The sequence below is a fragment of the Leucopleurus acutus genome (genome assembly GCF_964270905.1).
Source record: "Leucopleurus acutus genome assembly, chromosome: 2".
In the NCBI taxonomy this organism is placed as follows: Eukaryota; Metazoa; Chordata; class Mammalia; order Artiodactyla; family Delphinidae; genus Leucopleurus; species Leucopleurus acutus.
In genome coordinates, this window is record NC_139143.1 from 52,649,955 (window position 1) to 52,661,692 (window position 11,738).

At 38.9% G+C, this 11,738-nt stretch overlaps 1 protein-coding gene and 1 pseudogene across 2 annotated transcripts in view; one reads left to right on the forward strand and one right to left on the reverse strand.

The window, feature by feature from the left end:
- HMCN1 (hemicentin 1) overlaps window positions 1-8,677 on the reverse strand; it is a gene marked incomplete at its 3' end in the record, with an annotated part of 530,768 nt that extends 522,091 nt beyond the window's left edge. Inside the window, exon 1 of the mRNA XM_082833486.1 lies at window positions 8,023-8,677. Within this exon, the coding sequence (XP_082689612.1) occupies window positions 8,023-8,290 (268 nt within the window). The 5' untranslated portion in view covers window positions 8,291-8,677. The remainder of the gene's footprint in view (window positions 1-8,022) is intronic.
- Window positions 128-1,030, forward strand: LOC309976311 (cytochrome c oxidase subunit 5B, mitochondrial-like; annotated as a pseudogene). The gene has a single exon. The product of its transcript is annotated as a cytochrome c oxidase subunit 5B, mitochondrial-like (transcript).
- Window positions 8,678-11,738: the final 3,061 nt, after the last annotated feature.

Sequence of the window (11,738 nt, forward strand, 5' to 3'; positions counted from 1 at the left end):
CCCAATCATGTCACTTTTCACTTACAATCCTTTCAGCCTCCCAAAAGCTTTCAGGATGAAATCCAAACTCCTTAATATTTTTGACTAAACTGCTTTTACTCATGCACTTTCTCCAGGTAACACTTCTTCCAGAAAACCTTTGCTGGCCATCACCCTCCTGAATTCGGGATCAGGGACATGCTCTCAGCTCACACAATTCCCCATGCTGTTTTCCCCACTATAAAATGTTTCACAGCATATAATACTGTTATTTCTCTTGCCTTTCTCCCCAAAGACTGTTAACTTCTTGTAAGCTATACCTCATTATCTCTGAATCAAAAGCACCTAGCACAGTCCTTGACAAACAGGGAGTTTATTACCTACAAATAGAGATAAGCAGTCATAAACATCCTTGAGAATGGTTATTGTTTGCCTGATAAGAAACAAGCTATAAGCAAAACCAAATTCTGATTTACTATCAATCAATTAAAAGGCTGTCCTCAACCTAATAAGGAAAACAAAAAAACCTTCATCCTGTGGGAGTCATAGACGATTTCTCAAAATAGAAGCATCCCTAACAAACAACATATTTGATATATCAAAATTCGATTCCAAATGCTGGTAGCTGGCGTGATGGCTTCAAGTTTACTCCGCAGAGCTGAAGCTCTGGCCATGCAGGCCCTGACGGCCCGCGGTCCCAACGGAGTCTCCATGGTGCCCTCTATGGCATCTGGAGGTGGTGTTCCTACTGATGATGAGCAGGCATCTGGGCTGGAGAGGGAGGTCATGCTGGCTTCACACAAGGGACTGGACCCGTACAATATGCTCGCCCCAAAGGCAGCCTCAGGTACCAAGGAAGACCCTAATTGAGTCCCCTCCATCACCAATAAGCAGATAGTGGGCTGCATCCGTGAAGAAGACAACAGTGCTGTCACCTGGTTCTGGCTGCACAAAGGCGAGGCCCAGTGGAACCCATTACAAGCTGGTGCCCCACCAGCTGGCCCACTGAGCCCCTGCACTAACTCACTCAAAATGTGATGTAAAGTTTCTTCTTTCCCATAAAAACTAGCCATTACATTGGCTCCTCCTCCCATTAAAAAAAAAAAAAATTTGATTCCTACACTTCGAAGTTTTCATTGTGCAGAGCAAAATGTCTCCATATCCTCAGAAAACAACCAGTGACATGGGATCTACACTCTCAGGTTAAAGTAGTCTATCATCCTAGGAAACAAAGTTATCATTATCATTGTCTAACCAAAATCTCTCACTCTTAAATTTTAGTTCATTTCTTTTAGTTAAATTTCTCTTTGACTTAAAAGATCAGTCCATTTCCTCATGAAAACCCTTTTCCTGTAGGATGTGCCAGAGGCAAAGGGAGACTAATAGCTTCTTGGCTCCTTTTTCTATATATACTGAAACTGAAAACATTCAACTTGAAGTTTAGTTCATATAAATTGGTATAGGTTTTCAAGGTCTGAATGTGCAATACTTTCCTAGTAAAAATCTTTCTATTCTATTGCTCAGAAAAATATTCTAAGAGAATCTTTTCATAAAAGAAGTCCTAGAGTTTTTTTTAACACTTTGTAGGTCCTGGAGAAACATACAAAGTCACTGAGGGCTCAGAAGTTTTATTACCATGAAACTTTTAAGCGCAGAGACATGTAATGCTGCTATTTCTCCCAGTGAATCAAGTCCTTGTCACTTTAAGTCTCATTGCAGTCCCTTATCTTTCACTACATTATGATCATTAAAACCATGGACTTCAGTAATAATCTACCAATGCACTGATTTTATAGATAAAGAAACAAGTCTGGCAAGGTTAAACGATTTGCTTAAATGACAAGAATAAGGAAGAGAACACAAATTTGTTCCAAATTGGACATTCTTTCTACTACATCGCATGGGCATTTTGTAAAATACTGGTTGAATCATTTATCAAAACTAGTTTCTATTTTGTTCTATTTTATATTTGTTCTATTAGCTTCATGAACAAAACAACCTTTCCAGTAGCTGGAAACAGCAATATAATTCCAAAGATTTCCAATTCCTCTACTCCCATTCTATTTTAAATTCTCTCCAAACAGGCTTTCACTCCTATCGTTTCTTGTTGAGACATCAATGATTTCCACGTTGCTAAATAGATTAGCCAATTCTCGGTCCTCTTCTTAACTAACCAATTAGTGCTTCTTCCTTGGAAAGCTTTCCTCTCTTGATTTCTAGTTATACTCTTCAATCTTCAGTTTCTCAGGCTACTTTGTTCTTTTATCGTCATCTCTGACTGCTAAACATTGGAGTATTCCAAGGCTGAGTCCTTACACCTTTATTAATTCTTCATTTAATCGGTCCTTTAGTGGTCCTACCTAGCCTCAGAGCCCTGATTATCATCCTATATGTGCCTCTGGATCCCAAATTTATGTATCTGACCCAGACCTGTCCCCTTGAATTCTAATCTTATATATCTAACTGCCTTTGTAATATCTCCACTTGGGTAACAAAGGCATCTCAAACTTAAACATACCCCAAAATAATAGCCTCAGTCTCCCACTCTTTCTCAAACCTACTTCATGCTTGTTCTCCATCTCAGTAAATCGCTATGCTATGCTTCTACTCACTCAAGACAAATCCTCAGAATCTCTCTTATCTTCTGTTACTTTTCTCTCACATCTAGTTCGTCATTAAATCCTTTTGGTTGAATCTCCAAAATATACATAGAATCCAACTATTTCTCAAAACTTCCAACTACCAACTTTACCCAAGATATACCATCCTCTTCTGCACCTGGCTCTGATGACCAGGGAGACTGTGCCACTGCGTCCCACAAGACACCTTCTAATATAAGGCCACTCTTTCAAGACCAGGAGACACAGCTGATATACTTCATATATAGAAACAAACACAAAGAGTTAGGCAAAAGGAGAAGACAAAGGGATACCTTCCAAATAAAAGAATGAGATAAAAATCTCAGAAAAGAACTAAACAAAACAGAGATAGCAACTTACCAGATAAATAGTTTAAAGTAAGTAATAGCCATAAATAAGCTTAACGAACTTGGAAGAAGAATGGATGAACTCAGTGAGCTTCAACAAAGCTTTAACAAAGGTTGAAGGTTAAAGAGAGAATCTTAAGGTTAAAGGTTAACCTTAAGGTTAAAGGTTAAAGGTTAGAGAGAGAATCAAAGGTTAAAGAGAGAATCTTAAAAGCAGCAAGAGAAAAACACTTAGTTACATACAAGGGAACCCCCATAAGACCATCAGCTAATTTTCAGCAGAAACTGTATAGACCAGAAGAAACTGGCACAATATATTAAAAGTGCTGAAAGAAAAAGCTTACAACCAAGAATACTCTACCTGGTAAGGTTATCACTCATAATTGAAGGAGATATAAAGAGTTTCCCATAAAAGAAAAAGCTAAAGGAGTTCATCACCACTAAACTGGCCTTACAAAAAAAAAGTATTAAAGGGACCTCTTTAAATGGAAAAGAAAAGCCCATAACCAAACCAAACCAACCAAATTATGAAACAGAAAATCTCACTGGTAAAGGCAAACATACCAAAGGTAGTGGTTCAACCACCTATAAAACTAGCATGAAGGTTAAAAGACAAAAATAGTAAAATCATTGATATCTAAAATAATCAGTTAAGCAATACACAGAATAAAAAGATGTAAATATGACATCAAAAGCATAAAACATTGAGGGTGGGGAAGTAAAAATGTAGTGCTTTTAGAATGTACTTGAACTTAAATGACCATCAACTTAAAATAGCCTCCTACATACATAGGTTGTTATATATGAACCTCATGGTAACGACAAACACAAAACCTATACCAAATACACAAAAAATAAAGAGAAAGAAATACAAACACAGCACTAAAAACAAGTCATCAAATCACAAGGGAAGAGAACAAAAGAAAGGAACAGAGGACAACTACAAAAACAACCAGAAAACAATTAACAAAACTGCAATAATAATTATTATTATTCTACGAATTATAATTATTCCTATGAATAATTATTCTAAATGTAAATGGACTAGATGCTCCAATCAAAAGACATAGGGCAGCTGAATGGATTTTAATTAAAAAAAGACCTATATATACACTGCCTGCAAGAGACTCACTCACTTCAGGTCTAAAACACACATACTAAAAGTAAAGGAATGAAAAAAGACATTCCATGCAAAAAGAAACAAAAAGAATTGTTGGAGTAGCAATATGCATATCAGACAAAATAGGCTTTAAAACAAAGACTAACAGGAAACAAAGAAGAGTATTACATAATGACAAAGGGATCATTCCAATAAGAGGATTATAATAATTGTAGTATGCACCCAACACAGGCATACCTAAATACATAAATATTAACAGATATAAAGGGACAAATTGACAGTAATACAATAATATCAGGGGACTGAAACATACCACTTGCGTCAATAAATAGATCATCCAGACAGAAAATCAATAAGAAAAAGTTGGCCTTAAATGACACATTAGACCAGATGGATATAATAGACTATTATAGAACATTCTATCCCAAAACAGCAAAATACACATTCTTTTTAAGTACATACAGAACATTCTCCAGAGGTTAGGGGTGGGACTGAACGTTCCAATGCTCTAATCACAGGGATGAGTCTCCTGGCAATGAGCCCCCATTCTTCAGTGGGGTTCAAAAGTTACCTCATTAACATAACAGAAGATACCTTTACGGTTCTCATCACTTAGGAAATTTCAAGGGTTTTAAGAGCTCCTTGCCAGAAAAGGTGACAAAGCCCAAATATTTATTTCATACTACAAATCACAATATCACATATGTTCACACAGAAAAATGCACACAAATGTTTATATTAATAGAAGCATTATTCATATTAGCCAGAAAGTGGAAACAACCCAAATATACATCATAGATTAAAAGATAAACAAAATGTGGTATATCTATAAAATGGAATATTATTTGGCCATAAAAATTGATAAAGTACTGATTTATGCTACAACATGGATGAATCTTAAAAACATTATGCTAAAGTTAAAGAAGCCAGTCAAAAAAGACCACATATTATATGATTCATATGATTCCATTCATATGAAAGTCCAGAAGAGGAAAATCCACAGAGACAAGAAGTAAATTAGTAGTTGCTTAAGGCTGGAAGGAGGATGACACGTGGCGGTGGAGGGGAGGGGTAGAGGACTGATAACTAAAAGGCACAGGGCTTCTCTGTGCAGTGAGGAAAATGTCCCAAACTTGACTGAGGTGATGGTTGCATGTATATATCTCTGAATATACTATAAACCACAGAATTGTACATTTTAAATGAATGATTGTATGGTAAGGGAATTATATCTCAATAAAGCTGTTAAAAATTAATGCATTAAATGTGATTCTAGAAGTGAAAAACCCATCTTAAGCAGAGGTAGCATCAAAAAGTTGACTTGGCTTGCCATGACCCTGGTCCTCTCTGGTACTTCCTCCTACCATGGGTTATGCTGCTGCCCCTCTAACAATAGCTTCCTACATACACATTTTCTGAATGATTTTATCACCTCCTTGTCAACTTGTTAGACTTATTGCTCTTGTATGTCTGTATTTTCCATGTATTTTCATTTTTACCCCCACCTGAAAACACACACCTTGCTCCAAACCATAACGCAGAGGTCCAAACAATCATCTGTAAAGGCTTGAAGGTCTTTGTCAAATGCCTGAGACTGCAGCCCAGATCTTACCCATTATTTCATCTAGCTAAATGCAAAAGCAGATGTCAAAGGATTTTGAAAAGCTATAAGTAGTCGAGGTGATTCATATAATTACATTAAATTACACACATCTTTTCTTTGCCTGTCAGTTGTGTCAGGGACTGTGAAAAACCACCACATGTAAAACAGTCGTAAAACGTTACAGTTGGACATGACCTTAGCGATGTTCAGATTCAATTCTGCCATTTTATAGTTGAGATAACAGATACAAAAAGGTAGATAGACTTCTCTAATGTCACTCAGTAAGCCAGTAAAACTCCATTCAAGGCCCTTTCTGTCCACTGGTGAGCACAAGCTGATAACCAACCAGAAGTACAAAGGAATCGGAAACTCTTGATGACTGTACACACACACAAACAGAAAATGACACACAAAGATAATATTACAATCCACTACAGTGAGTTAGTGAACTTAATTAAAGGTTATTAGTATGTTTTATTTCCCTCTTTATCTTCAAAAACACTTTGGTCTTAGCCTCTCTACTTTGAATCACAATGGAACTAGAATTAATCATTTTTGCTGAATTATACATACAATTAATTTTATGGAACCAATTTAAGTTAATCATTTTCTCATATTATTTAACTCAAAATAGCTAAAATTTCTTAGCCATTTGTTATTAGCATACCACCTTTCCCTACTTTGAATCATGATTGCCAAAGTATAGGAAAGTCAACTACGACAAACTTCCCCATTTGGTAACAACTGAAAGGCGGCACACTACAATACAATTTATTACAATAATTTTTCATATCGTATCAAAATATGATGGTGATCTAGTTTCCATTTATGACTAGAGGCAATTTTTGTGTTCTGCTTACAGCAACATCATTTCATAACAGTTTTTTGGAGGAAAGCAAATTGTGGTGTTAGAGAAAAGATTTTTTACTTTTTTTTAGCCTATTTCAGATTCATCCCTAGAGAAGAAACATATTTAGCCTATTCCAAAATAGCAAAAGTCTTGGACCACATCACAATTGGCATCTTGACATTTAATAAATTAAAACATTATAACACATGAGGTATCTCACGGAGGCAGCTAACACAGTAAATGATCGTTCAATTCTTCATTCAAATATAAAGAACATATCACGTTTGATCAACGTAGAAATTACTAAGATAAATGTATATCCCGGAAGAGTAGGATAGGTTATGGTTTTCATCACTTAAAGAACAACAACAAACAAAAATCCCAGAGTTCTATTTCCCTCTAAATTCCTCCCCCTGCCAATTTTTTTAATAGCTGAAACCTGCCATATTTAATACCCAGCAATGACTTGAACTCATATATGCTTGTCAAATGCACGAGGAAAGAATCTGAGATTCTCAGTATCAAACTCTCATCGTGAAGAGGTTGTGTCAAGGTCTTCCAGTGAAGAGACAGATTTCAATAGAAATGTGGGAGAACAGTGGGGGAGGACTTTTAAGAAACCACTGCTTTATTTCTTCAACTGGGCAGCCACTTGTGCTAATGAAACTCAGGTGGATGTTATAGAAGCCAACCCCAGGGCTCCCCCGGCAGTGCTACCCTCAGCAATGACAATGAAGGCTCCTATGAGCCTCATAGAAAGGTGCCACTTTAAAGAGAAACAAAAAAGTAAAGAGGATCAAATTCCAGTGGAGCAGCTGAAAGCCATGGCTTTAGGGCAAAAAATAAAGTGATTGTCCTTCAACTACCTTTAAAGAGCACCGCCATACCAAATTTCAAGCATTTCTACTGGATGAGACATGGACATAACATTTATTACCATCTGTGAACCTAACTAAGGATGATCTGGTGCAAAGAATTTGAATAGATTCAATTAAGAAATGAAAGGCTTCTTCTTACTTTCATCTTTTCAGTTCATTAGTAATCATTGCTTAACAAGCTTCCTGTGTCTCACACTACAGGTTTTTCTCCCCCCTACTTGAGAGTTATCTTGAGTAGGCTCTCAAGCTGGATGTTAGCTCTTAAAGTATTGCTGCTGAATACCCATGTCCCAATCTGCCTTAAACACTTTAGTTCTAAAATTTTTAAGTTAATTAACTGCTTTTGATGTCGTTGCTCTGGTTCTGATTTTCATAATTCCACATTTCCAGGTTTGGGTACCACCGTACAATCACCCTAAACAAGCCACCTCCATGGCTGAGACTTTAGGTATCAGAAAGCAAACCCAGATACAGGCGAGCAATTCTTTGTTACAACTGTATTCAGCTACACATTTTTAAAAAATTGTTCTGAAACTCACACAAAATTTCACAGCATAAGAAACGATGTAATCATAAGGAATAACAAAGAATAAATATTTCCCTTACCTGGATCATGGAAAGGCACCAAAGCAAAGTTGAAAAGAGGTCTCTTAGGTCTTTTCAAAGACGTCTCCAAAATTTTGGAAGCCCCCTCGATAACCTGAACTAAATCATCATACATGGAACCCGTCACATCAAACACAAAAGCCAACGTGGAGGCCCCCTCGGGAATTTCCTCAGCCCTGATCTCTGACTGGGGTCTTGCTTCCTGAGCCTGGGAAGTATAAAGAAGAGTGAACAGGAATACTGTGCGGACAATGTCCCAGGAAATCATTTTGTCTTTCTTTCCTTTTTTTTTTTTTTTTTTTCCTGAGCGCCTAAGCACTGTGCTGAGTCCTCCTCAACAACAGGCAGCGGGTTTCTTCTCGGGGCAATTCATGCGACTCCCGAAACCTCTTTGAACTCGCAAAAAACTGGGCGCTGAGAATCAGATGGGGACAAGCACCAAACCCGAAACCCTGCAGGGGCCGGGCGGGCAGAGATGCGGCAGCTTTTGTCCAGACGCAGCCTCCTCCGTGACAGCCGAGTGCCCGCGGCCCGGGCGGCGTGTGGCTGAGTGCGGGCGGCGCGCCCGGCCCATGCCCCGGGGGCCGTTCCGAGCCAGCGGCGCCGCACAGAGTCCGCTGCCCTTGCCGCCGCGCCGCTCTCCGCCGGGCCAGCCGTCGCGGCTCCCAACTTTCCACTGCGCGCCTCCAGCCCGGGAGCTGGGAGGGGAAGGGAAGCCGGGCTCGGCCTCGCCTCCTGATTGGCCGGTGGACGCCCCCCCCCTCCTTTGCTCTTGGGCGCCCCCACCTCCTGGAGGACGACTTCTCTCCACTGATTCTCGGGTCAATTCAGTACCTGGGAAGCGCTCCCAGTATCCCCTCCGCACCCGCCCTCGTTGTTTCTCACTTCCCAAACCCCAAGGTAAACAATGGCTTTCAAGAATGTGTGGCAAGAACCCGAACCGAGGGACACCACGCTAACCAGCACTAAGGGAATTGTATTTTTCTACGATGCACAACGCTGCTTCAGACACCTCTATCATAATTCCCCTCCCCCACCAAGAAGCCAAGACCTCCCCCCCTCCCCAGCCCAGCCTCCCCCTCTCAGCCCGCAACTCAGCCCAGCCGGGAGGGGGAGCTGGAAAGTTCTCCCGGCTGCGCTGAAGCCACATTCTCACTCTTTGATCTCCTCAGGGACTGTAGAGCTTTGGGGAAGGGAGGGAGGACAGAGCTGGATGGGCCAGAAACGGGAGGAAGGGGAAAAGGGCTGTTGAGGGAAATGAGAGAAAGACAGCTGGAACTGGGTAGTCACTGATTGTAGTTAGGAAAGATGGTAGAAGGGAAAGCAGCTGGATGTGGAATACAGGGTGGCAGCTCAGTGCAAAGGATGAAGAGGGAGAGAGGGAAAGGAAGGGGGTGTGGGGGGAGGGGGAGAGAGATCATACTGAAGAGAAAAGTTAATTTTTTTAAATTTCACTATCAAGATTCATGTTTGCTGAGCAATATGAACCCTCCCCTCAGCATAATGAGGCAGAATAATATCCTCATTTAACACTTCCTTCCATAGAACACCCATGTGCCAAGTCTCAGCCAAAGATCCATTGAAAAGGTGTTCCCTTCTATGGCATTTTCTCGCTGATAAGTAAGGAAACCTCGCCCTGTAAAACATTACAAAGTTTTTCCGTGTTGTAATTATTATACACATTTTGGTACTAATAACAGAGATAAGAAGGGGGACAAAGAAAGTCAACCATAAGCTAAGGATTCCTTGCCTCTTTTTAATAAAAACATATTCACATCCTGCAAAAGGAGCTGTGGTCTGGATCCTGGCATTTAAAGAGGGGCCAGCAGGCATCTTGATCTGAGTTGGAATGTGTGTTAGACCACCCATCCAACACGGAGGTCGCCTGAGGAAGAGCCAGCTCCCCTGAGCCTTTTATAGTCTGCAACTGTATTCTCTTTCAGACCCAGGGACTCTGGACCCTGAGTTTATGATACCTATAAGTCACGTCATTTAAAGGAAGCAGCCTGGCCATTTGGAATGAGTGGGAATATGAGAGGAAAGGGGGTACGTTCTTCCTTTCTAAATAGTATTTAGAAAATGCTATTTGAGTAACCTACTCCTTTGTTTATCTAAAAGGGATTGCATTCTAAATCCTGGAGATTTCACTGAGACCTGAGCTGTTCCAGGTGTTCAAGGGAGGTGGTAGAGCCTGGTGATTAAGGCTTCTGGGTCAGATAAGCTGCATTCAACACCCAGCTGTGACCCTTAATAACTGTGTATCTTCAGCAAGTTACCTATTTCTTTATGCCTTCGTTGATTCAGCTGTAAATGGAAATAATGACAGTACCTACCTAATAAGGATTCAATGATCTATCTTGGTAATTGTTCCGTGCATACTTGAAAAGAATGTTATTTGGTGGAATGCTCCATAAATGTCAATGAGGTCAAGTTTCATAGTGTTGCTAGAACATTCTGTATCCTTACTGATTTCTGCCTTCTTGTTCTATCAGTTACTGTGAGTGGAATTGAAATCTATAATTGTGGATTTGTCTATTTCTTCTTGTAGTTCTATGAGGTTTTGCTTCATGCATTTTGAAGCCTGTAATTAGAGGCATAAACACTTAGGATTATTATGTCCTCTTGACTGACATTTTTATCATTATGAAGTTACATTCATTATCCCTGGTAATATTATTTGCTGTGGAATATGCTTTGTCTGATATTAATATAGCACTCCAACTTTCTTTTGATTAGCGTTAGCATGATATATCATTTTCCATCCCGTCACTTCTAAACTATTTGTGTGTTTATATTAAAGTGTGCTTCTTGTAGTCACCTTACAATTAGGTCTTGCTTTTTTCATGCAAACAATCTCAGCCTTTTATTGGGCTATTAGACTATTTACATTCAATGTGATTATGGATATGGTTGGGTTGAAATGTACCATCTAGCTATTTGTTTTCTTTATGTCCCATCTCTTCTTTGTTTCTTTTTTCCTGTTTTTCTGACTTCTTTTAGGTGTACTGAATATTTTTTATGATTCAATTTTATATTTATTGCTAGCTTATTAGCTATAACTCTTATTTTATTTTAGTGGTTGCTATAGTGTTTATAGTATATATCTTTATCACAGTCTTCCTTCAAGTAATATTATACCACTTAACCTCAGAATAATATACTTCCATTACTTTCCTCCCAACCTTTTTGGTTAGTCATCCATTTTATTTTACATTACTGTATTTTAAACCCCACACTATATTAATGTAATTTTTAAAGTAGTCAATTATCTTTTTAAAAGATTTAATTAATTCTAAAATTAATATATTTACCCAGGTAGTTACCATTTCTGATGCTGTTCATCTCTTTGTGTAAACCCAGGTTTTCATCTGATGTCATTTTCCTCCTCTCTGAAGGATTTACTTTAATACTTCCTGTAGTGCAGTTCTGCTGGTGATGAGTTCTTTCACTTTTGTGTGTTCAAAAAATTCTTTATTTCACCTTTGTTTCTGAAAGTTTTTGGGTTTTGTTTTGTTTGGGCTTTGGGGTTGTTTGTCTGTTTGTTTTGTTGGATAGAGGATTCCAGGTTGGCAGGTTTTCATTTTCCTTTCAGTACCTTAAAGATGTCACTCCACTGTCTTCTTGCTTGCATTGCTTCCAGTTGAGAAATGTCTCTCATATTTATTTTTGTCCTTTTATATGAACCACATCTTTTTGTCTCTTGATGCTTTTAATAG